The following is a 23,096-nucleotide window of genomic DNA, read 5'->3' as shown; positions in this document are numbered from 1 at the left end:
TCAAAAGGGCATGCTTGTGTTTAAAGGAGGAATTTAAAATGAAAGACTTGGGGAAAATCAAGTTATGTCTCGGCCTGCAGCTCGAGCACCTCCCTTGAGGAATATTCATACATCAATCCAAATACACATGCAAGTTATTGGAAAGATTCTACATGGATAAATCTCATCCACTTAGTACTCCAATGGTAGTCCAATCACTTGAAGTTGATAAGGACCCATATAGACCTAAATAGGATAATGAGAATATTTATATCTTGCCAACTGCACTAGATCGGATATTGCATTTTCAGTAAATATGCTAGCTCGATTTAGTGTTGCTCCAACCAGAAAGCATTGGAATGGCATAAAACATATCCTTAGATATTTGTAAGGCACAAAAGATTTTGGGTTTCTATTTAAAAGAAACCAAGACACCACATTAGTGAGATATTCGGATGCTGGTTATATGTCTGATCCACATAATGCTAGATCCCAAACCAGATATGTATTCCTTTGTAGATGTACTGCTATCTCATGGAAATCAGTTAAACAAGCACTAATAACTACCTCGTCAAACCGCTCTAAAATCATTGCTTTGTACGAGACCTTAAAAGAACCCCCACTGTCCTGTATGAGGACAATACCACATGTGTTACACAAATGAATAATGGATATGTTAAAGGTAATCTCACTAAACATATTGCACCAAAATTCTTTTATCCACAGGAGCTCCAGAAGAGTAGTGAAATATAAGTTCAAAAGATTCAATCTAGTGAAAATCTAGCAGATCTAATCACTAAGTCCTTACCTACATCTATTTTTGAAAAGTATGCACATAAAATTGGTATGTGTAGGTTAGGAAGGTTGTTGTCTTCAAGGGGAGCAACAACATCTCGGTGCACATGAATTATGGGTCCAGAAGACCAAAAACTCTTGCAACCCTAAAAGATTGAACCCAGAAGGTTACGGTTGTACTCTTTTTCCCTTAATTGAGTTATTTTTTCCCACAGGGTTTTCTCAGTGTAAGGTTTTTAATAAGGCAACCGAAGCAACACATGCATTACCTATATATCGTGTACTCTTTTCTCACCTAGATTTTTCCACCGGGTTTTTCTAGTGAGTTTTTAATGAGGCATGAATATGGCTAAATAATGTCCAATAGGGAGTGTTATAAAAATATTATGGACATTATTACATAATTGTCAACTACTCCAAAAGTCATTCAATTCATCTAAATTATCAATATTTGAATCTAATTACACAAATAAAGCACATGAGGAACATTTTGGGCAAAAATATATAACAGATCAAACAAAATGCATGAGTCATAAGGCATACATAATTATTTTTTGACACTTATCAATCTTTCACCTAATAAGTCAAACTCCGCACATCTTTTCTTTATTGAAATAATGAAAATTTTATTATCACAATTTATATAATATACAAATTGAAACTCACAGAAAGATACACTACTTAATCCAACATTCAAAATCTACTAATCCCAACAAAATTCTTTATACAAAGAAAATCTAGCTCACAAAATAAGCCCAACTTGAACTCAAAACCCTAATATTGATATAGTTAATTAGCTTCCATCTCCTTCTCAACACTACATCATATCGAGAACTTGTACTAGCCACAATCAAGGTGAGCATCATCAGAAAACAACCTTCATCCTCTCCCACCAAGTCTCCATCTTACAGTAACCTTCCAAAACCACTATATCTAGTATTTCAACCTTCACATATTCCATAACTCTCCACGACTCAACGCCTCGCTTTTACTGGAAAAATTCACCAACACCCCAAGTTCTACCACCATCTTCTCACAAACGCCACTATATACACAACAACCTCATTCACTTATTTGAGCACCACCACCCCAACATGAAAAAGAACAAAATATATGTATATAGAGAGAGAAGAACTCAAGTGAAACAAGCCAAAATTCGACAAAATCTCTTACAAATCCTTAGATCTACAAGAAAAAAGACCCAATTTATGACCAGATGAACAAAGAAATAACTAGTCCCTTTTTGAGGACTTGAAATAATCACCGTAAAGGGATAACATTTTACAAATGATCAGTGAGAGATGTGGATGGGCTGAGAAAGTTTCCTTTCTCTATCAACTGCCCATTTGTCTATCTCGGCAAAAAAATAACTTTTGAAAAAAAATTAAACTTTTCATCTGTAAATATCACATTTGGTTTTTCATTTTATAATTCTAAGAATTATGCTAAACTCTCTCTCTCTCTCTCTCTCTCTCTCTCTCTCTCTCTCTCTCTCTCTCTCTCTCTCTCTCTCTCTCTCTCTCCCTCTGTAAGTGTCAACATAATAAAAACAATAAAAACAAAAGAAAAACAAAGCAAAGAAGAGGTGATCGATAATCGAAGCTCACACAGGAATATTAAATAGGAAAAAGAGAAGTCTAAGAAGAATAATGGGTGATGGGCCATTGGCATACTTGAAGAACGAGACGACAGAAGGGATGCAAAGCTTTTTGCAGCTCACAATAACGAACAAAATGCTTAGATCTGGTAAGTATTTGACCTAATAGATAGTATTTTAACCCTAATATTTTAATTATTATTTAACTGCACTCTGAGAAAAAAATGAGAAAATAATTTTTTCGCGATACTCAGACGCATTTGGTATCAAAAGCCTTTTCTTGATATCAAATCAATAAGTTAATTGCTTTCTGATATGCTTGATTAATCAAATTACATAACATTTACAAATATTTTCATCTCAAAGATTCCTTATTTTTGCTCAAATTCTTTATTTGAGGAAGCATGAGTTAGTGAATTGAGAATATGAGATGTTTTACATACTCAAATAAATATTAACTATATTATTTGTTAACATATAACTTGTAGCATAATCAAAATAACATAATATAGGAGTCAAATGGGTATTTTTATTGTTAAGTATTCATCTTTAATTGATTTTTTTTTGAAAAAAAAAAAACAATGTTAATTATGTGAAGTTAAATAGAATAATATTCAAAGGAAAAGATTTGAGAAATGCAGCATTCTTCACGTACAAAACGCATAAATAATTTTTTAGAAGGAGCTTTTACACAAACAAAGATTTTATCCGCATTTTCTTCTTAAATTTATATTTTCCGCAAAGGGAAGGGATCATTAATGTGTGCAATAATCCAAACCGTTTCTTAGAGCAAAAATTTCCAGTCTCTCTCTCTCTCCCCAGGCACCAGAGAGTAGAGTACTGAAACCTAATTTATGTGAAGAAACCAAAAATTTCAGTCCTAAATACCCTGAATTTTATTTATTTTTTGCTAAATTTACTCGTCACTGAGGTGAGGAAGATAGCGGCTCCAGGAGATGCCGGAAGTTAAATCGGAGCTGACACCAGAGGAAGAGAAGCTGTGTATCAGAGACATTTCAATCTCCGCGGAAGCTCAGACCAAAGAAGGCGATACATTCTATTTAATCACTCAGAGGTGGTAACTATGCAAATTTATGTCTTTTTTTTTTCCTCAGATAAATCTGAAAACTCTGCAGCAGCATTTTTCTAGGGTTTCCATTCATGTTTTCTATTCATAATCTTTTTTTGTGTGATGATTAAAGCAGTTTGTTTTCCCAAAAATATGTTTGGTTGAGAAGCAACAAGGGTTTTAGTCGGTGGGCAAGGGTTCAATTGGTGCCCCTTAGTATCAAAAGCCTTTTCTCTTTCAGTCTTCAAGAAAATACCAGGAGTACTATATGCTTTATTCTTTCTGGTTGTTAAAATAAACAGAAAATTATGATCTTTATCATTTTTATTGAAAGGAAAATATGATGAACGGGATTGATATTTCTGATTTGCTACTTGTAATGGCTTACATCTGACTTCTAGGTTTTTGTTTCATTGAAACCCTCCACTAGGTTTAATTATGAAAAACACTGAGTTTTATGCAGTTCAAACTTTAGTCCCACTTCAGAAAATTATGACATATGTTGAAATAAAGTTCATCGGACTCAGAGAGTAGGCAAGTCTTTTGTAATTATGTTTTGGGAGAAGACAGTTGCTAATTAGTGCAAGTTCATATGCTGAATTCTGAAAGATTAGTCCTTTTTGCCTTATTTGTATATGTTAACATCCAAAACATGGTTATATAGTCTTTAATATATATCTACTTCTCACTTTTTCTGTACAGGTGGTGGCATGAATGGCTTGAATATGTCAATCAAAACCAGATTAATGGTTTGAATGATGGATCTGCTTCTGAGCATTGTGCTCTGAAAAGGCCTTCAAGTATTGATAATTCTGACATTATATATGAAGCAACATCAGAAAGTTCTGTAATGGGAATAGAGCTCCGTGATACTCTAGTAGAAGGCACTGATTATATACTGCTTCCTCAGGAAGTCTGGAATCAATTATACACATGGTAATATGGTATATAAGCATCTTCTGTTTTCTTAGACTAGATGATATAAGTTGTAGTTTCAAGTACATCTTTAAGATTTTCCCTGTCCTAACAGCTTCAGGCTGCCCTTCCTAACATGAGCAGGGGTGGTTTTGGGGGGGGGGGGGGATGCATGACTTTTCTGTCAGAATTTTAACTTCATATTGGGATTATAAAGTTCTTAAAATCACTAAATAAGTGAGATTATTTAAGAAACCTGCGATTGTTTCTTTTGATTTATTGGCCTCTTACAGATCATATCACTTGCATCCTAGTGGCTAATGGGAATGGTTTTGCTGCATCACTCACATGCTATCATTCGCCACTTTTTTGCCCCTTCAACCATGACAGGATAGAACTTCATATTCAAATATTTGTTACATTAGAGAAGCCTTTAATCTCAACAGTTTATCCAATGTACTCCTTATGAAATAAAGAGTACAAAAAACTGCAGTTTGGTTTATACATATGTCTAGCAGTTATTCTAACTAAAATGTGATAAATCACACAAGAGTCCTCAAATACATTTCTTTTTTAATTGGTGGACCATTGATGATTTTCCTTCATATCCTTCTTTAATTAGTGCTTGCTAGATGAGAATCAGTCTATTGATTTCTAATTGTGAAGATTAACCTGAAATATAATCCCTATTTTGAAGTTTATTCTGCTTAGATTATGTCACTATAGGGCAATGCTAAAAACTGCTTGCCTGGTTTAGGAAATGCATGACTTTTCTGTCAGAATTTTAACTTCATATTGGGATTATAAAGTTCTCAAAATCACTAAATAAGTGATATTATTTAAGAAACATGGGATTGTTTATTTTGATTTATTGGCCTCTTACAGATCATATGACTTGCATCCTAGTGGCTAACGGAAATGGTTTTGCTGCGTCACTCACATGCTATCATTCACCACTTTTTTGCCCCTTCAACCATGACAGGATAGAACTTCAGATTCAAATATTTGTTACATTAGAGAAGCCTTTAATCTCAACAGTTTATCTAATGTACACCTTATGAAATAAAGAGTACAAAAAACTGCAGTTCGGTTTACACATATGTCTAGCAGTTATTCTTACTAAAATGTGATAAATCACACAAGAGTCCTCAAATACATTTCTTTTTTAATTGGTGGACCATGGATGATTTTCCTTCATATCCTTCTTTAATTAGTGCTTTCTAGATGAGAATCAGTCTATTGGTTTCTAATTGCTAAGATTAACCTGAAATATAATCCCTATTTTGAAGTTTATTCTGCTTAGATTATTTCACTATAGGGGAATCCTAAAAACTGTTTGCCTGGTTTAGGTATGGAGGCGGTCCTATATTGGCTCGAAAAGTAATCAGCTCAGGGCTCTCACAAACAGAATTGGCTGTAGAAGTTTATCCTCTACGTCTCCAATTACATCTGATGCCAAATGATGAGTGCTCTACCATAAGGATAAGTAAAAAAGTATGAATGAGCAGTATCAACTTACATTTGCTTAAACTCCCTACTCCCGCAATGAATATGAAAACAAAGAAAATACAACAGGAGCAAGAAGGAATGGAATAACACTGTTGATCTTACATATTCAAGTTTACTACAGGATTCAAAATGTTTATTTTTCTTTCTTTTGAGCAGGAGACAATTGGAGAACTACACAAAAAAGCTTCAAAAATCTTTAATCTTAATCCAGAGCAAGTAAAGTCTTCATCAGTGTGCCTTATGCTTTGCATCTTCATTTGTCTTCAATAATACAAGTTATGTTTCTACTACTTACAATAGTTTCTGTGTTGCAGGTGTGCATATGGGACTACTTTAGCCATCAAAAGCATGCTTTGATGAATGACATGGAAAAGACACTGGATGATGCAAATATTCAAATGGATCAGGATGTGGGTTTCTTTATTTACGAACATTTAATTTTTTTGACAACTATTATCTCTGCTAAAGAAATCAGTTTTGCATCAGAAAGTTAGGTCCACATTTAAATTGATGCCTGTTGATCCATCCACAAAGCCATTCTTATCATTTATGTCCAAGTTGATTGTCTGTGAACAGCTAGAATGATGTCTATGTATGTGTTTTGTGTTGTTAGCTATCCTTTTCTCCCTGATGTGCTGTCTTTTCTTTTTGTGAAAATAGAGACAGGGTGATGTGAAAGACTCGTCTTTAGACAGTGTGCATCTGCATGAAAAGTTTTATAAAAGCTAATATGAGAACAATTTTTAGTTTACCATTCAAAGTGTGCTCTTTGATTGAAGTTTTATTAGACCAATCATGTGTAAATGTGAATGATGGGCCAATTGTCTAGTAACCCTGAAAACCTTTGTCCCCTTTTAAGTCATTTCAATATTTAATAAACTTGAGTATGATGCTTTTTTCTCCTTCTCTTGTATGTGACCACTTGAAGCAGATCTTAGTGGAGGTTGTTAGTAATAATGCTGGTGGTGGTGCGAGTTTCATTCATGATAATGGATCTGCACCTAATGGAACAATAACGGGTCACGTCGAACCTTCTAAGTTGAATTTTTCAATTGCTGGAGGCCTTTCTGCAAGCAAGGGTTCAGCTAGAAATGGCAATGCTGAGTTGTCTCAGTTGCAGAGCCTGGCTTCTCCAGTTAGGGAGACAGAGAAGACATATGGAACTAGTGGTGTTAGTACTAGGGGATCTGCTTGTGGTCTTACTGGGTTGTTAAATCTCGGAAATACATGCTTTATGAACAGTGCAATACAGTGTCTGGTTCATACACCAGAATTTGCTCGGTACTTTCGAGAAGATTACTATCAAGAGATTAACAAGCAGAATCCTTTGGGGATGGTGGTGAGTTTCATATAACCATGTTTATGCAAAGGCTTTATTTCATATCCCAAGCTCATGATAGGCTGACAGAGATTGTATAATTATATAATCAAGTAAGGTTTTCCATGGCCAAACCTACTTTTGCAGAGGGACTATCATGTATTTGCAGAGAAAATCTTCTTAACTGTAAATATGCAGCTTCATAAATTTTCTTATCTTTACTCTTCTAACCAATACACAGGGTGAGCTGGCTTTAGCATTTGGTGATTTGCTTCGAAAGTTGTGGGCACCAGGGCGCACTCCAGTAGCCCCACGTCCATTTAAGACAAAGCTTGCTCGTTTTGCACCACAATTTAGTGGTTATAATCAGCATGATTCTCAGGTAATAATGCATATAAAAGAGAAGAGAAACATTGATATGATTCTAAGGTGGTATAACCTATGTAAAAATTATTTCAGTTTGTATGTATATGCTAAAAATCTTCTACATGGTTTTTTTTTTTTTTTTTTTTTCTGTAGGAACTTCTTGCATTTCTATTAGATGGACTTCATGAGGACTTGAATCGTGTCAAACACAAACCGTATATAAAATCAAAAGATGCAGATGGTCGGCCTGATGAAGAAGTTGCTGATGAGTACTGGGCAAATCACATTGCTCGTAATGATTCAATCATTGTGGATGTATGCCAAGTGAGTGAACTATTTAGACACACTGACATATACTCTCCACTATATAACTAAGACACTGTTTTTCCATATATATATATATAACTAAGACACTGAAATTCAATCTTCTACCTTGCCATTAAGCTTTCATTATAGGATGTGCTTGGCAAAGGCAAGTAATTAGGAACTCTCTCTTAGAAAAATTATTTGGAATTTGGCCTTTTTATTGTGTGTTCTTTATTTTCAGAACTGAGTCTGGATTTCAGAAATTGCAATTTTTTCCAACTTTAATTAAGCCAATATTCTAAGCTAGAGTGCCCTCCCCATTTCACAGGGTCAGTACAAGTCGACTCTTGTTTGTCCTGTATGTAATAAAGTCTCTGTTACATTCGATCCATTCATGTACCTTTCCCTGCCGCTGCAATCTGCCACCACCCGAAGTATGACGGTGACAATATTCACTTGTGATGGAAGTGCACTACCTTCAGCTTGCACGGTTACAGTGCCAAAGCAGGGACGCTGCAGGGACTTGATCCAGGCACTTGCCAATGCTTGTTCTTTAAAGCCTAATGAGAAGTTCTTGCTTGCTGAGGTTAGTACTGCCATTATTTTATAATCTTTTATTCTTTCAAAGAGGGTCAATCATCTCTATTTAGGTTTACTTCTTTGTCTTCGGTTGCTTGTAGATACGAGGCCACTTGATTCATCGGTACTTGGAAGACCCTCTGATATCTTTATCTTCTATAAAAGATGATGACCACCTTGCTGTCTATAAGATCCCTAAATTGGTGAAAAGCTCAAAATTTCTCCAACTGATTCATCGGCGTGAAGAGCGGTAGGGGTATTTTGTTCTTTTATTATGGTGGAGCACATAAGGACTTTCTTCTGGTTTATTAGACATATATGCAATTGTTTCTCCTGTTTGCGATGTCATGACAGAATATTTGATAGACTACTAGCTGGTTTAGTTTCCTTTTATTAGAAGCTTTTAGAAAGAAGCATTTGGGCTGCCTCATCAAGTGCCCTTAAATTTTTGTTATCTTCTTCTCTTTCATCAACAAATGGTTATCTTAATTTCAGATAATTGTGTGCTTGTTATAAGTTTTCTAGCTTTTCTCAGATTTTGCATGCTTTTGTGTACAAAAAATAATTTGAGTGCGTTTTCAATTAATTTAATTTTACGGAGTATTATTCAGATAGGTTGGTCATGTGTGCTAGCTGCAAAGGATTCTAGCTTTACCCCTGTTTAGCATGCCTTTGTGTAAGGAAAATAATTTGTAGGTGCCTGTTATTCAAATTGCTTGGTGCATGAACATCATTCCTGATTAAGCATTGCCTTCTTCTTTTCAGTGAAGTTGGTATTTCTCAGAGCAGTGTGGGTTGGAAGCCTTATGGAACACCTCTTGTTTCACCAATCTCATGTGATGATGCTATTACCAGAGGCGACATACAATCAATTGTTTACAAAATGCTCTCACCAATGTTAAGAACAGAAAATCCAGGATACTACAATTTCTCTAGTGCCAAGACATCAGTAGCAGCACCTAATTCTTCCAGTGCAGCTGGCACTAGTGAAGCATGTAAAGATTCTGGTGTTGCCGATGCCAATGAGAAACTACCTTTGCAGCTGGTTGATGAAAATAATGCATGTATTGACCTAACCATTGGAGAAGATAAGGCGGTTAAAGTGTCCTCCTCATCAAAATCTATACTGGTATTTATCGACTGGCCACAGCAGCTCTTGGAAAATTATGATACTCACTACCTTGAAAACTTGCCGGAAGTAACAAAATATGGGTCAGTCACAAAGAAAGCTCGTACTGAACCTCTTTCATTATACAGTTGCTTGGAAGCGTTTCTCCGTGAAGAGCCTCTGGTGCCTGAAGATATGTGGTGGGTTCTTCTTCTTCCTTTTAATTACAGGACCACACCATCAGATCATACATATAATTTCAGTAAGATACTAATGCTCCTCATCTTAATGACACTATTTTTTTCATTATTTGTCCAAAAATGTTGAAGGTATTGTCCTCAGTGCAAGGAGCGACGACAAGCAAGCAAGAAGCTTGACCTTTGGAGGCTACCTGAAGTGCTCGTTATTCACCTTAAAAGGTTCTCATACAGTAGGTCAATGAAACATAAGCTGGAAACTTTTGTCAATTTTCCCATCCATGATTTTGACGTGACAAAGTATGTAGCAAACAAAAACAACTCTCAACGGCAGCTTTATGAACTCTATGCCTTAACAAATCATTATGGTGGCATGGGAAGTGGGCACTACACAGCACATATCAAGGTAAACGATAACATGTGTACCCAGGGGTAACCCTATCCAAGTTGTCTAAGGATACAAACTTGTAACCACAAGGTCACAAGATTGAATTCCAGCCTTCTTGGTTTGAGTCAGTCAGTTATAGGTAACTTAGGCTTGTTTACTTCCTTGTGGTCCTTTGCCGGCTAGGGTCACAAGACGAGGTTTACTGCAGGTTTCCCTCGTCACTCCAAAAAATAACATGTGTACCCTACAACTGTACGTTTAAGTCTTAGCCTTATGAATAACCTATTCATAATCACGGTTCAGAATGTTGTATAATATTTTATATGTAAACAAAAGTGTTCTCTTTGGATTTTTTATGATTCTCTTCACCACAAGAATGAGTTTTCATGTCCAGATTATTCTAGAGAACTTACTTTTGTGGCTTCAATGATTTGCAGCTTCTGGATGAAAATAGGTGGTACAATTTTGATGACAGCCACATATCTCCAATCAATGAAGAAGACGTGAAGTCAGCTGCTGCTTACGTTTTGTTCTATCGGAGGGTAAAAACCGATGATAATTCTGCAAGCAATGGGATAGCGTCCTCGGGTGGTCACCACACCATCTCTTCTCGCAAGTAGCATGCTAGGTTTTGTACATTCATGTAAGAACTGGAATTAGCGGATTATATTACTGTATTATTATTACTTAGAGAAATATATAGGCAGCATATACAAGCAACTGGATGAAAATGATCTTTAAAGATTTTGCAAATCTGAGAAATTGGAAAAGATGTTTAGATATTATAGTTGTGTTGCTTAACTAAGTCAACACATGTTCTGTACTTCTATATGAGTCCTATTTGTGAGCTATTCAGGGTCAAATTTGATTTAGTTATTATCGAGCTCCAGTAGTTTGAAATAAGAACATGTAGGGTACCAAATTTCATAAGAGATTAATACAATTTTATGTGAAACTAAATTATTCCAGTGCAATAAATGATAAACAAGTATTAGTAACAAGGGAAAGGTAAATTTTAATAATTAGTGTTTTAGACTTTGAAAAAGTTTTTTTTTTTTGTTTTTTTTGTTTTTTTTTGTAAAGGAAAACTTATACGAAGTATTAGTTTAAATATAGTCAAGCTCCAAAACATGAAAAAAGAGAAGAGAACGGGACTGAGAAATAGACCACACAACCAGACTTGGACAAGACCCCCCGAATTAGAAAGTGGGCGACCTTGTACGTAGATTGTTTAACAAACAAAAAGTCAAGATTAACAAAGTCTCTAGCTAGTTTCCTAATATTATTAGTAATAAGATCAAAATGTTTTGGTTCTTTATATATGTAATAGTTTTTCATGCGAATGAGATAATGCTCAATGTTTATTTTTAAATAAGTATTTCATAGTATATCAATGCAAGATTATATAGGAGATGTTCATGCATATTTAATTGAATGTTGAATTTGTTTATTTAAATCGGTAATTCAAAGTTTATGAATGCAAGATATAATATGAGATTGATTATAATTTTCACTAAAATAAATGTTTACAATTTTGTAAAAAACACTAATCTAAATACTTAGTCTAAAAATGATAGTATAAATAAATACTACTTTTTCGTAGCCTTTTTAATTCTCTTTTGGGTAACATTGTCATTGTCTTTATCTTCAGTACTTATTTTTATTTATTTATTTATTGGTATTTGGTAATGTGTCATGTGCAATTGAGTTATTGTGATAGTATAGAGCACAACGTCCTCTTCAGTACTTATTTTTATTTATTTATTTATTGGTATTTAGTAATGTGTCATGTGCAATTGAGTTATTGTGATAGTATAGAGCACAACGTCATGCAATGAGATTATGATGTAGGAATGAAGTTGTGGATTTGTCTCGTTGTGTTTGTATATATGACTGAGATCATAACTGAGATCATAATTGTACTATGATCTTGCAAGCGCCGCCTATTGATATTTGGTAGTGGTAGTTTTTCCCCTTACATGTTTCCGCCGCCTATTGATATTTGGTAGTGGTAGTTTTTCCCCGTTTTTCCCCTTACATGTTTCCGCCGCCTATTGATATTTGGTAGTGGTAGTTTTTCCCCTTACATGTTTCATGATGTGTGTCGTACACTCTAATGTCAGTGGTAGAGTCAACAGTTGCCTCCACTAAGGCTCGAACCCACTCCCTTCCATGTGGGAGTGTAAACCAGGTGCCACTAGACCACAAGATCTTTGGCAGGTAATCGACTTTCAAGCAAAAATGATGGTAATAGGAGCAGATGACCCAATGTACTGCCGAGCCTTTTTCTCAACACTGGGAGGAGTCACGCAACGATGGTTCTTATCATTATCGTCGCAATGTACTGATTGCTTTGAGACCTTAGGTGAACGATTCCTAATATACTTCGAGGGGAGCATGAAAACCAAAAGGCATTTCATGACTCTGACCGCCATACAACAAGGAGAAGTTGAGACCCTAAAAGAATTCTTAAGAAGATGGCAAAAGAAATTACAAACGGTGGAGGATCTAGATGACCGAACAGCCTTAACACTCTTCATGGAGGCCTTAAGATCAGGAGACCTATTCGCTAACCTGCGAAGGGATACACCTGAGATATATGCCCAAGCTATCTAGCGAGCCAACAAATATGCAGAGACAGAAGAAGCCTTACGACAAAAGCAAAAGCGGGAAGCAAAGCGACCCCGTGATGAGGCAGGAATGCATCTAATGGACCAACCGTCAAAAAGAGAAAGTAGACTAAGTACCCACAGAAGACCTACCAACCCCCGTCATGAAGTGGGTCCCATACCTAGGACCCATCAAGTGTATGAGATACAACCACCCGCCACATGGGGGACCTGCCGCCGCCACCTCCCTTGCAACCAGATGACCAACCACATCGTGTTCGACCATCCGATATGCTGCCTAAATATTGCCATTATCACAGGCGTTTGGGACACACTACTGAGGAATGCATCACTCTACGAAAAAATCGAAGACATCATCCAAAGAGGGTGATCAGCTACTCGTCCCAACCAATGGCTAAGGCAACCCGAGCACCCAAGCAGGGACCCTATCCCTATTGATCGAGGAACAAAGCCCCCGCTGGAAGGTCCCAATAGGCGAGACAATGAGTGTGAAGAACATGAAGAGCAAAACTAGAAACACAAGCCCGTAATCCACTAGAGACGATATAAAAAGACCAATTGAGTGCGTCTAGAATTCAAGACGGCACAAGAGATTTTACTTATAGTTAGAAAGATAAATTCGTCTAGTTAGTTGTCATGTACTTTTGACCATTATAGTACGATAATACGATTATTAGTTCAAGTTATCAGTGAGCCACTCTCACACATTTCAGGAATCATTCGGTCTTCCCACCGCCCGATCGGCCACTAAAGATCTTCAGGACCGTAGTTAAGACAATTTGCACCCGAACGCTTACAAGATAATAATCAGGTTACAGTAGAACATATGGAGATGACGACTTAACAAGGTCAGGCATTGAAGGGCATGGGGTACAATCGAGAATTATGGGTAAGAAGTTTAGGGTATAGTATAGTATAGGTGTTATAGGAGAATAGTTTAGTAAGTAAAATGGTCTAAGGCAGTGTTTAAGAATCCACGCGGTAGTTAGGAAAACGAGGCCTAGGAATAAGTCTAGACGATCCACAATTCCCATTAGCCAGTGGAAGACATATATACCCACCACAAAGTGGAAGAAACCTATACCCACTAGGCAGTGGAAAACTCATATACCCACTGGCATGGTTGAAAAAATCGCTAGGCACTCCTTGGGCGATCGGGGAGCGCCTAGCGCCTAGGACGCCTAGGCGGAAATTAATCGGCGCCTAGGTGCCCATGTATTTTTTTATTTTATTTTTTATTTTTAAAAAATTGTTTAAGTATTTTTAATTTTTTAAAGACTAATAATTATAAACTATATAATACTTTAATAATTAATGCTAAAATATTAAATATTAACCTAAAAAATATCTACAGCTTGTACATTAAAATAAAAAGAACAATAGTTAATCGGCCAACTAGGCGGCCTAGTCGGTGCCTAGGAGGTCTAGTCGGCACCTAGCTAGGAGGTCTAGGCGGTCAGAGCTTAAGCGGAGCTTAGGCGGTCGCCTAGCCGGCCAACCGCCTAGACCACCATTTAAGGTGATACGCTAGGCGGTCAACCGACGCCTAGCGCCTAGTTGGGGAGTAAACGGTGCCTAGGCAGGATTTTTGCAACATTGCCCACCGGAAGGTGGAAGACACATCCTTCGCGATAAGTTTGTTAGCAATATTTGGTGATTCCCAAAATGCAATATCCTTAAGGTATAAAATACATTGGCATATTTGTACACTAAATTAAAATATGACATTAGTAAGCTACTTTGAGTATTGCGCATTTTGTTTGATTCCCGTAATGTCATGCCTTAGACTAACTATGTATTTGCCTTTATTGTAGCATAGTGACGTTTTATAAAAGTATTTATTAAGTACACTATGTTTATTACCTCTAAACCACACAAAGTTCAACACTTTATATGAAACCATTTGTATGACGAAGCACATGTATATATTACTCCCATTGTTCTGTATGAGGACAACGCAACATTTGTTGCACATATGAGTAGTGGATATGTTAAAAGGGACCTTACAAAAGTATATTGCATCTAAATTCTTTTACTCACACGAATTCTAGAAGAATGGTGAGATACAGGTTCACAAGGTTCGTTTTAGTAACAATATAGCAGATTTGTTCACCAAGTCCCTACCTAAATCTACATTTGAGAAGTATGTCCATAAAATTGGGATGCGTAGGCTAGGAAGATTGTTACGTTGTTTTTAGGGGGAGCAACAACATCTAAGTATGAGTATGATTGATTTATTGGTCTCAATGATCAAATATTTTTATATACATCCTAAAGTCTAAACCCTAAAGGTTTATGGTTATACTCTTTTTACATTAACTGAGTTTTTTTACCACAATATTTTCTTAGTCTAAGATTTTTAATGAAGCAACCGAAGCGACACATGAATTACCCATATAACATGTACTCTTTTCTCGTTTAGATTTTTCCCACATGATTTTTTCTAGTGAGTTTTTAACGTGGCATGATTATGGTTATATAATGTCCAAGGGGGAATATTATAAAGATTTTTAATATGGACATTATTATTAACATTATTATGACCATTATGACCATTCATGGTGATGTTTTGTAACAATCATCCTATTTATTTTATTCCTTTATTATTGTATTATATATGTGTGTGTGTGTGTGTGTGTGTGTGTGTGTGAGAGAGAGAGAGAGAGAGAGAGAGAGAGAGAGGATTGATTGAATAAAAATGAACCTGCGATTTTCCTGTCTCTATTTTCTGTGTTCTCTGTATTACCATTTTCATGTCCATATTGGTGCACAACAAATTACAACAAAAGGAAGAATAAAGAAAAAAAAAAAAAACTTAACCAATGCTACCGTTAATATGTATATAATATATTAGCCTATAATTAATAAATTATTAATAAGATTAAATAAAACAAAAAGAAAAAAAAAAAAAAGTAGCCGAGAGTGAGCGAGACAGAAAGAAGAACAGGCTACGGAGGTGGAGCAAGGAAGACGAAGACAGGAAACAGAGAAAAAGAGAAGACAAGAAATCAACTCATCTTCCTTCCCCTTCAAACCCTAATCAATATTTCTCCATCTTCCTATTATCTGTATCAAGCTATATGAACACATATATCTATATGCATACATATATTGCCATTAATCCGTTGTGTTCATATCATATTCATATATGGAATAATAATCTTTGATCATTCAGTCGCAATTGTCATCTCAGTTTGATTCAATTGGAAGCTTTTGCCCTTGCAGTCCATTCTAATTTTAGATCCATTACAGAGATCTTTTCCCTGCTTCCGAGGGGGAGATTTGGGCTAAGATCTGCAGCAATTTGAACAGTCTCTGCAATGGATGAACTGGACGTGTTGGCGCGAGACTTCGGCCTCCGACCTGGTGGCAAATCGGTACCTATGAGATCCGACGGCGGAGATCGCCGCTCTGCCTCCGCACGGTCCTCACCGTTCTTAGACGATCGCGAGGGTCCAGTGTTCAACGATGTCTTTGGTGGCCCGCCAAAGTATACCAATTCCAATACCAACAATAAGGCCTCGACGATGATGAATGATTTCGATTACAATTCCATTTTCAAATCTGGCAATGATTCAAAGAACAATAACAGCAAGACGTCATCTTTGCCAGTATACGATAAACCAGTCTATGATGATGATATTTTTGATGGAATGCCTGGTGGACTCAAGAGCAAATCAGTGTCTTCGTCAACGGCTAGGTTTGACGATGATGCGTTTGCCTCTGTGGCTTCGCAGCCAAAAAAGAATCATAATACTGACCAGTTTGATGATCTTCTAGGGAATTTTGGGAAGAATGAGAAGGTGACTGAAGTCAAGAGTAGTAAGAGTTCAAATTCAAGAGGGTTCGATGATTTGCTAGCTGGTTTTGGGAGTGGTAATCCTGCCAGTACTAACAGGTATCTCTCAACAATGATGTCATTTTAAGATATTAGGAGTAAATGAGCTTTTGTAAACCTGTAATTGTTTGATGTATAGCATTTGATGTTATTCGTAATTTGAATTCACATTGTTCAATTGTGCCAACATGTGGACAGTATATACAATGTTACCGAAAAGATATCACATTACTTTATCAACTGCCCTGTGTGCTTGGTTGATGAATGGGTAATGGGGCAGTTAAAACATGGATTCAGATTGGATCAAAGTTTTTATGTTGATACACACTGGAGAAGTAAATGGTGTAGCATTGGTTAAATGAAGCATCATATCTGCACTCTCCAATCCTCTGTGATGTGGCATTTTGTTCTTATCAAACAATGTTTTCTTTTTCATTTAGGAGGGCCATATATAGAAGAAAAAGAAAACATTGTTTGATAAGCCATAATGAAATGTGATGCTGTAAAAGTTCTCATTGTGTAGTGTAAACCATCAACCACTGATATCCTTCTCTCTAACGCAATGTTTCTGAAAATTTTGCTAAAACTCAAACATAGCATGAATGTGAAATTACAAATGAAAACCACAACTTAAAAGGGGCAATTGTTTGTATGGAGATACATTCCATAGGAGGTATAGGGTGGAACTGAAACTGTGATGGGTACCAGAAGCATCTCAAGATTGAATGGATCGAGTGAGCCAGTATTGGAAAGTATGAATAATCTTTTCTTACCATAAGCCATACTATATCTTGTCACACCTTGCATTTTATTTGATGCAATGATATCCCCTCTAGTTTTTCTTGACCATATAGTTTGGATATCAAATAAACTAATGAACAATCAACATTTTGTTTCATGCAGGCCATTTACAGAGTCAAATCAACCATCCAAACTATCTGGGAACTCCAATCGAACTTCAAGCACAATGGATGACCCTTTTGGAGTATTAGATACATCTTCAGCCCCAACCCCAGGGGTATTCTCTGATCCATTGGAAGGCATCACTAAGCCTGGTAAATCTGGAAATGCAAAGGTCGATTCTTCATCTGTTTGGGGTAGTGCATTTGATGAATTGGATCCACTCAATAGTTTTGGTAGATCAGTGCCTCCATTTTCCCCTGAAAGGAATAAGAAAAGGAATAATGAGAGCCCTACTTGGGACCGATCAGGGAAGGGTGAGAGGCAAACATCTACTGTCAGAGAAAACATTGAATCTTCTTTCAGAAATTCTGAGAGCCATCCCCAGAAGACCATTCATGGAGACAGCTTTCCGGGGTCTTTGTTTGATGCACCTGCAACAGATTCTCAGAAATCTTTTAGCCAAGAAGCTGCTTCTTCCCCTTATCCTCAGTATGCAAGTGTAAATCGTGATGAGAATAGTTCCCAGGTTGATATGGCTCCTAGATCAGAGGAACAAGTGCAGGCTTCAGAAGATATTTGGATTACAGTATCAGAGGTTCCCCTTGTCACCCAACCTACAAGTGCTCCACCTCCATCTCGCCCCCCTCCTCCAATTCCAAGACAGACCTCTAAGTCAGGGACAGGTTTCTTTGCTGCGCATCCATGGAGAGGTGATGATTATTCATCAGCACCAAGTTACAGTGAATACTCTCAGAGTCCTAAGACTGCCCGTGCTGCGTCTAAGAGCTCTCCAGTTTCACAACTGGATGAATTTGAGGAATTTGCCATGGGTAGGGCTCAGAACACTGTTGACGGAACTGCCAGTGCTCTTTCTGGTGAAGAAATGAATGCTAACTCTGTTGCTGCTGCATCTGCTGCTGCAATGAAGGAGGCTATGGACAGAGCGGAGGCTAAATTTAGGCGTGCAAAGGAAGTTCGGGAAAGAGAATATGCAAAGGCTGCTAGAACTAATGTGCAGTTAGATAAGGATGAACAGGACTTTCATGAGATGCAAGACAGAGAATTCAAGGAAGACCCAGAGAGGTTAGAGCGTGAACGGCGTCAGCGCGTAAAGGAAGAGGAAGAGAGGGAACAGAGGAGACTTGAAAGGGAGAGGGAGAAAGCAAGGGAGATTGAGAGGGAACGGCTTAGACAGGCTGTAGATAGGGCTACAAGGGAAGCACGTGAAAGGGCAGCAGCTGAGGCACGTGAAAGAGCTGCTGCTGATGCTCGTACGAAAGCTGAAAGAGCTGTTGTGGAGAAGGCAGCTGCTGAAGCACGAGAGCGGGCTGAAAGGGCTGCAGTTCAGAGAGCACAAGCAGAAGCCCGTGAAAGAGCTGCTGCAGAAGCAAGGGAAAGAGCAAATGCAGAAGCGAGAGAAAGAGAAGTACGAGAAAAAGCTGCTGCTGCCAAGGCTGAGGCTGAGGCACGTCGGCGGGCGGAAAGAGCTGCTGTAGAAAGGGCTGCTGCAGAGGCTCGTGAGAGAGCTGCTGCTGAGGCTCGAGAAAGGGCTGCTGCTGCTGCATCAAGGGTGAACCAACAAAAGAATGATAATGATCTTGAATCATTCTTTAGTATGGGTCGAGCAAGCAGTGCTCCAAGGCCAAGGGCAAGTCCTCCTGTGAGTACAAATTATAACATAATGATATACTGATGGCCTTTTTAAATTTCAAGTATGTTATTTCACACTGCAGAGTTATTCTGTTTCATCATTGCTATTTCCAGGATACTACGTTTGACATGCAATTCCAGAACAAGGGAGGCTCTGAAGGGGCAAAAGCAACATCTTCATTTGGTGGAGCCACCTCTAACATGAGGAAAGCGTCGTCAACTGCTAATATTGTGGATGATCTATCTTCAATTTTTGGAGGTATTTCTTTATTTTGCTTTTACCTATAAGATATGAAACTTATTTGCTACTAAAGCTATGTCATGGCTTACTGCTGACTGAAACTTTTTTCTTGGAAAGCTGCTCCATCATCTGGAGAGTTTCAGGAGGTTGAAGGGGAAAGTGAGGATAGAAGAAGAGCTAGATTGGAGCGCCATCAACGCACCCAGGAGCGAGCGGTATACTCTCATGCTTTATTTGCTTTTGTTTGTTCAGGCCCATCTGTTATGCTGGATATAGCTTTGAGACTGCCTTGCAAAGTGTTTTTTTGTATATGATGATAAATTTGAAATTATGTTCAGGCTAAGGCCTTGGAAGAAAAGAATCAACGTGATCTTCAAGTCCAAAGGGAACAGGAAGAAAGACATGTAAGTACCTTTTTCATGGACAATATGCAACTATTTCACCTTTTGATGGCCATTCGAGTTTACAGTATTCATCCCTCTAAAACAGAAACGAAAAAATGGATTAGGTAGAAGGCACAGTCATGCATATGGCCTTAGCTAGCAGTGCCTCAGTGTTATTAAATTTTTAGGAATTTGTGTTCAGAAGAAAAATTTAGATAAGAGTTAAATATTGCCAGGAAACACTGGCTAACAGTGCATACATATACTGGAGGATGGATATGCCCCAAGTCCGTGTCTTATTAAGAATCTGAGTTGTCTTCTTGCATGTCTTGCTTATGTCATTCAAGCTTTTATGTTATCTGTCTGACTGGCTTGATCTGTGTACAGAGAATTGCTGAGACTTTGGATACTGAAATCAAGAGATGGGCTGCTGGGAAGGAAGGAAATCTGCGTGCGCTTCTTTCAACATTGCAATATGTGCGTTTGATTGCTAATCATAATTTCTCCATATTCTATCTGTGAAATTACCACCTGCTGAAAAAGAAGAGTGAATCTAAGACAAACTCTAAACTACATTGCCATTCAAGAATTAGCAATTTCAATTCTTTTAAAGATTTTATATTTTCATTTCAAAATGGACTTCTGTTGTTTAGATATTATCTTTAGTTTCTGCTTTTTGTTGATTAAGTTTCAGTCCTTTTAATACTTGGACAAAAGTTCTGCAATATTCTCTGTGACCACTTAGTAGTTGGCACTGCTGGCTTGGGCATGAGGTAATAAACTTTATTCTGTAGTTCTAAGGACACATTATAGTGTTAAGACTACAAGGATTTATAGGGCATAGGGGGTATTATACTGATGTATTATTGAGATCTGAGTTTGATTGGTTTTTCCTATATTTTCTGGTGTCTGGATCTAACATTCTCCATTCATGAATCATCAGGTGCTTTGGCCTGAATGTGGTTGGCAGCCTGTTTCTTTGACAGATTTAATTACCGGTGCCTCTGTCAAAAAAGTATATAGAAAGGCTACGCTTTGTATCCATCCTGATAAGGTGCAGCAAAAGGGTGCCACTCTGCAGCAGAAATATATTGCTGAGAAGGTGTTTGACCTTCTTAAGGTACAAATTATTGTCCTACATTACTAATGTTACTGCTTTAGTGGACCGGGCTAATTTTTAGTGTCCTATCTTGAATAGGAAGCATGGAACAAATTTAATTCAGAGGAGCTTTTTTAGATACATCATTCATTAGCTTTGAGGGGACTTTTTGGACTACTGGTAGAATGGTAGATGTTATGCACCCACAATTAAGAGAGAGATATAACAGCTTGTGCATGACCACCTATGTCCCTTGTTGGTGTTGGATCTTGCAACTTGATACTGGAGATCCCTCTAGCTGCTGAGTTGCATGATAAAGTAAAATATACAGCTGGCTGTATATTGATGTCAATGTAAAAGGCAGCATGGGTGCCTGGTGCATCTCATCTCATCTCATCTCATCACAGTTGAAGTGACAGGTTGGTGCAGAATAGGATTGTTCCCAATCATCCCATGCATCAATGTCACATTTGATTGCCCGCCCACATGGTGTGCATCAGATGATCATTTTGTTTCCCCGTGATTCTTTTTGCTTCTCGTCAAAGTTTCTACTCTACTCTACGTGTTTGTGTTACGAGATACGCCAATGCCTCTCTATATGGAGCACTGTATTATTGTTGAGATTGAAAGCTAATACAAAATGTAGTAGTTTTTTGTATTTCTTATCTTCGGTTGACAGAGCTGTGGCCTGTGGGTGAGGGCGTTCTCTCCTTTATTCCCCTTCTAAACATGTACAAATTTCATGCACTGGGGACTCTGTTTCTGCCTTTTTCAGGTTCCTTTGTTTTTGAATTTTGATCGTCAGATGCCCCTCCATGCAGGATTACAAATGGTAAGGAAGTCACTTTATCCTTCATCTTAAAGAAAATGTTAGTCTTAGCAAATTTTTGTGGCTTTTGATAATCAATTTTCTTATGAAAAATGCTAAGCACCTTTACAATTCTCACTCACAAAACAATCACTCCATGATATAGTAAAATGTTAGAGGCTGATTTATTTTTTTCATTTAATTTTTATTTAAATTTTCTGTTTTAATCTTTGATCTTTAAGTAGTGGCTGTTTGTGAGAAGTAAAATTTATGGGTGTGTAGCATGTTTCTTTTCATATTTATTTTACAGGTTAATTAGACTAATGCTTTAGATCCAAAACTTCTCATAACCAATCATTATTGCATGGACCATGGTCCACACAGCTGTGTGGACCAAAAATAAAAAGTACATTATTTTTGTACTGAAGGTACATTATTTTTGTACTGTAGGTAAATTATTTTAGGGTACATTATTTTTGTATTGAAGGTACATTATTTTATATATACTATCAAATAATGTACTTACAGTACAAAAATAATGTACCTACAGTACAAAAATAATGTACCTTTTATTTTTGGTCCACACAGCTGTATGGACCATGGTCCATGCAATAATTTGCCTCTCACAACACCTTGGGCCCTATTTGGTAAATGACTGTTAGCTGATTGGGTTAGAAGGTATGATTAGTTGATAACATTAGCTGATTGTAGAAAAGTATTTGATAAATTAGTTGATAGCTGATTGGTATAATTTTTTTTCTCAAAAAGCTAATTGAAAAGACTGCTTTGAGTAGCCTTTTGAATTTTAGTATTTTGGAGTTACAAAAAGCTTATTAACCAAACACTTATATTGGTTTTGTAACCAAATCAAACAATTAATAGTGATCAAATAAGTCAAAATTGACTGATAGACTGATTATTTACCAAACAGAGCCTAAATTGTTTTTCAATTGTATATTAAATCAAATTAAAACTTTTTTGTTTAAGAAAATAGTGTTTTTAGTCCTTGAATTATAGCATAACGATCGATTCAGTCATTGAATTGCTCCCATATTTATTTTTCATCCATCAATTGTTACAAAGGTGACTTTCTTTTCCACGTCAAGATGAAATTAAAATTTTATGAAGTCTAAAATAGTAGGGTTAATTTTGTAATTTTCACTTAATTTCTTATTCCCTCAAACAAGAAGGAAAAGCATCTTTCATTATTTTGTGATTTATTTAATTTTTTTAAAATAATCATTTTGTGACATTTTAGTTCTTAGATTTAACAGCTTGATATGCTTTAAGGGGAATGTATGATGACACACTTCTATACTGTTGCATTGATTTTTCATTTTTCAAGTATATTGTATTTGAGTTTCATTTTTAAGTATATTTTATTTGATTTTTCATTTTGTAATGTATGATGGAGCTTT

General features: G+C 36.8%; 2 protein-coding genes across 2 annotated transcripts; both read left to right on the top strand.

Annotated features, from left to right (window-relative positions):
• Positions 1–3,084: 3,084 nt before the first annotated feature.
• On the top strand, positions 3,085–10,977 carry LOC116025304 (ubiquitin carboxyl-terminal hydrolase 5). The gene is made up of 13 exons (XM_031266501.1): positions 3,085–3,446; positions 4,143–4,376; positions 5,705–5,849; positions 6,021–6,080; positions 6,179–6,274; positions 6,796–7,203; positions 7,424–7,564; positions 7,702–7,872; positions 8,183–8,440; positions 8,535–8,683; positions 9,199–9,741; positions 9,871–10,144; positions 10,564–10,977. The coding sequence occupies exons 1-13, from the start codon at positions 3,328–3,330 to the stop codon at positions 10,744–10,746; spliced, it is 2,781 nt and encodes a 926-aa protein (XP_031122361.1). The 5' UTR covers positions 3,085–3,327; the 3' UTR covers positions 10,747–10,977.
• Positions 10,978–15,650: 4,673 nt separating this feature from the next.
• On the top strand, positions 15,651–21,738 carry LOC116025082 (auxilin-related protein 2-like). Its single transcript, XM_031266161.1, has 8 exons — positions 15,651–16,654; positions 17,498–19,157; positions 19,262–19,406; positions 19,506–19,603; positions 19,727–19,792; positions 20,159–20,248; positions 20,715–20,891; positions 20,970–21,738. Exons 1-8 carry the CDS (start codon positions 16,077–16,079, stop codon positions 21,006–21,008), a joined length of 2,853 nt encoding a protein of 950 aa, XP_031122021.1. The 5' UTR covers positions 15,651–16,076; the 3' UTR covers positions 21,009–21,738.
• Positions 21,739–23,096: the final 1,358 nt, after the last annotated feature.

This window comes from Ipomoea triloba, chromosome 7 (genome assembly GCF_003576645.1).
Source record: "Ipomoea triloba cultivar NCNSP0323 chromosome 7, ASM357664v1".
Lineage (NCBI taxonomy): Eukaryota > Viridiplantae > Streptophyta > Magnoliopsida > Solanales > Convolvulaceae > Ipomoea > Ipomoea triloba.
Note: the sequence above shows the minus strand (reverse complement) of the source record. Positions and strands in the feature narration are given on the sequence as shown.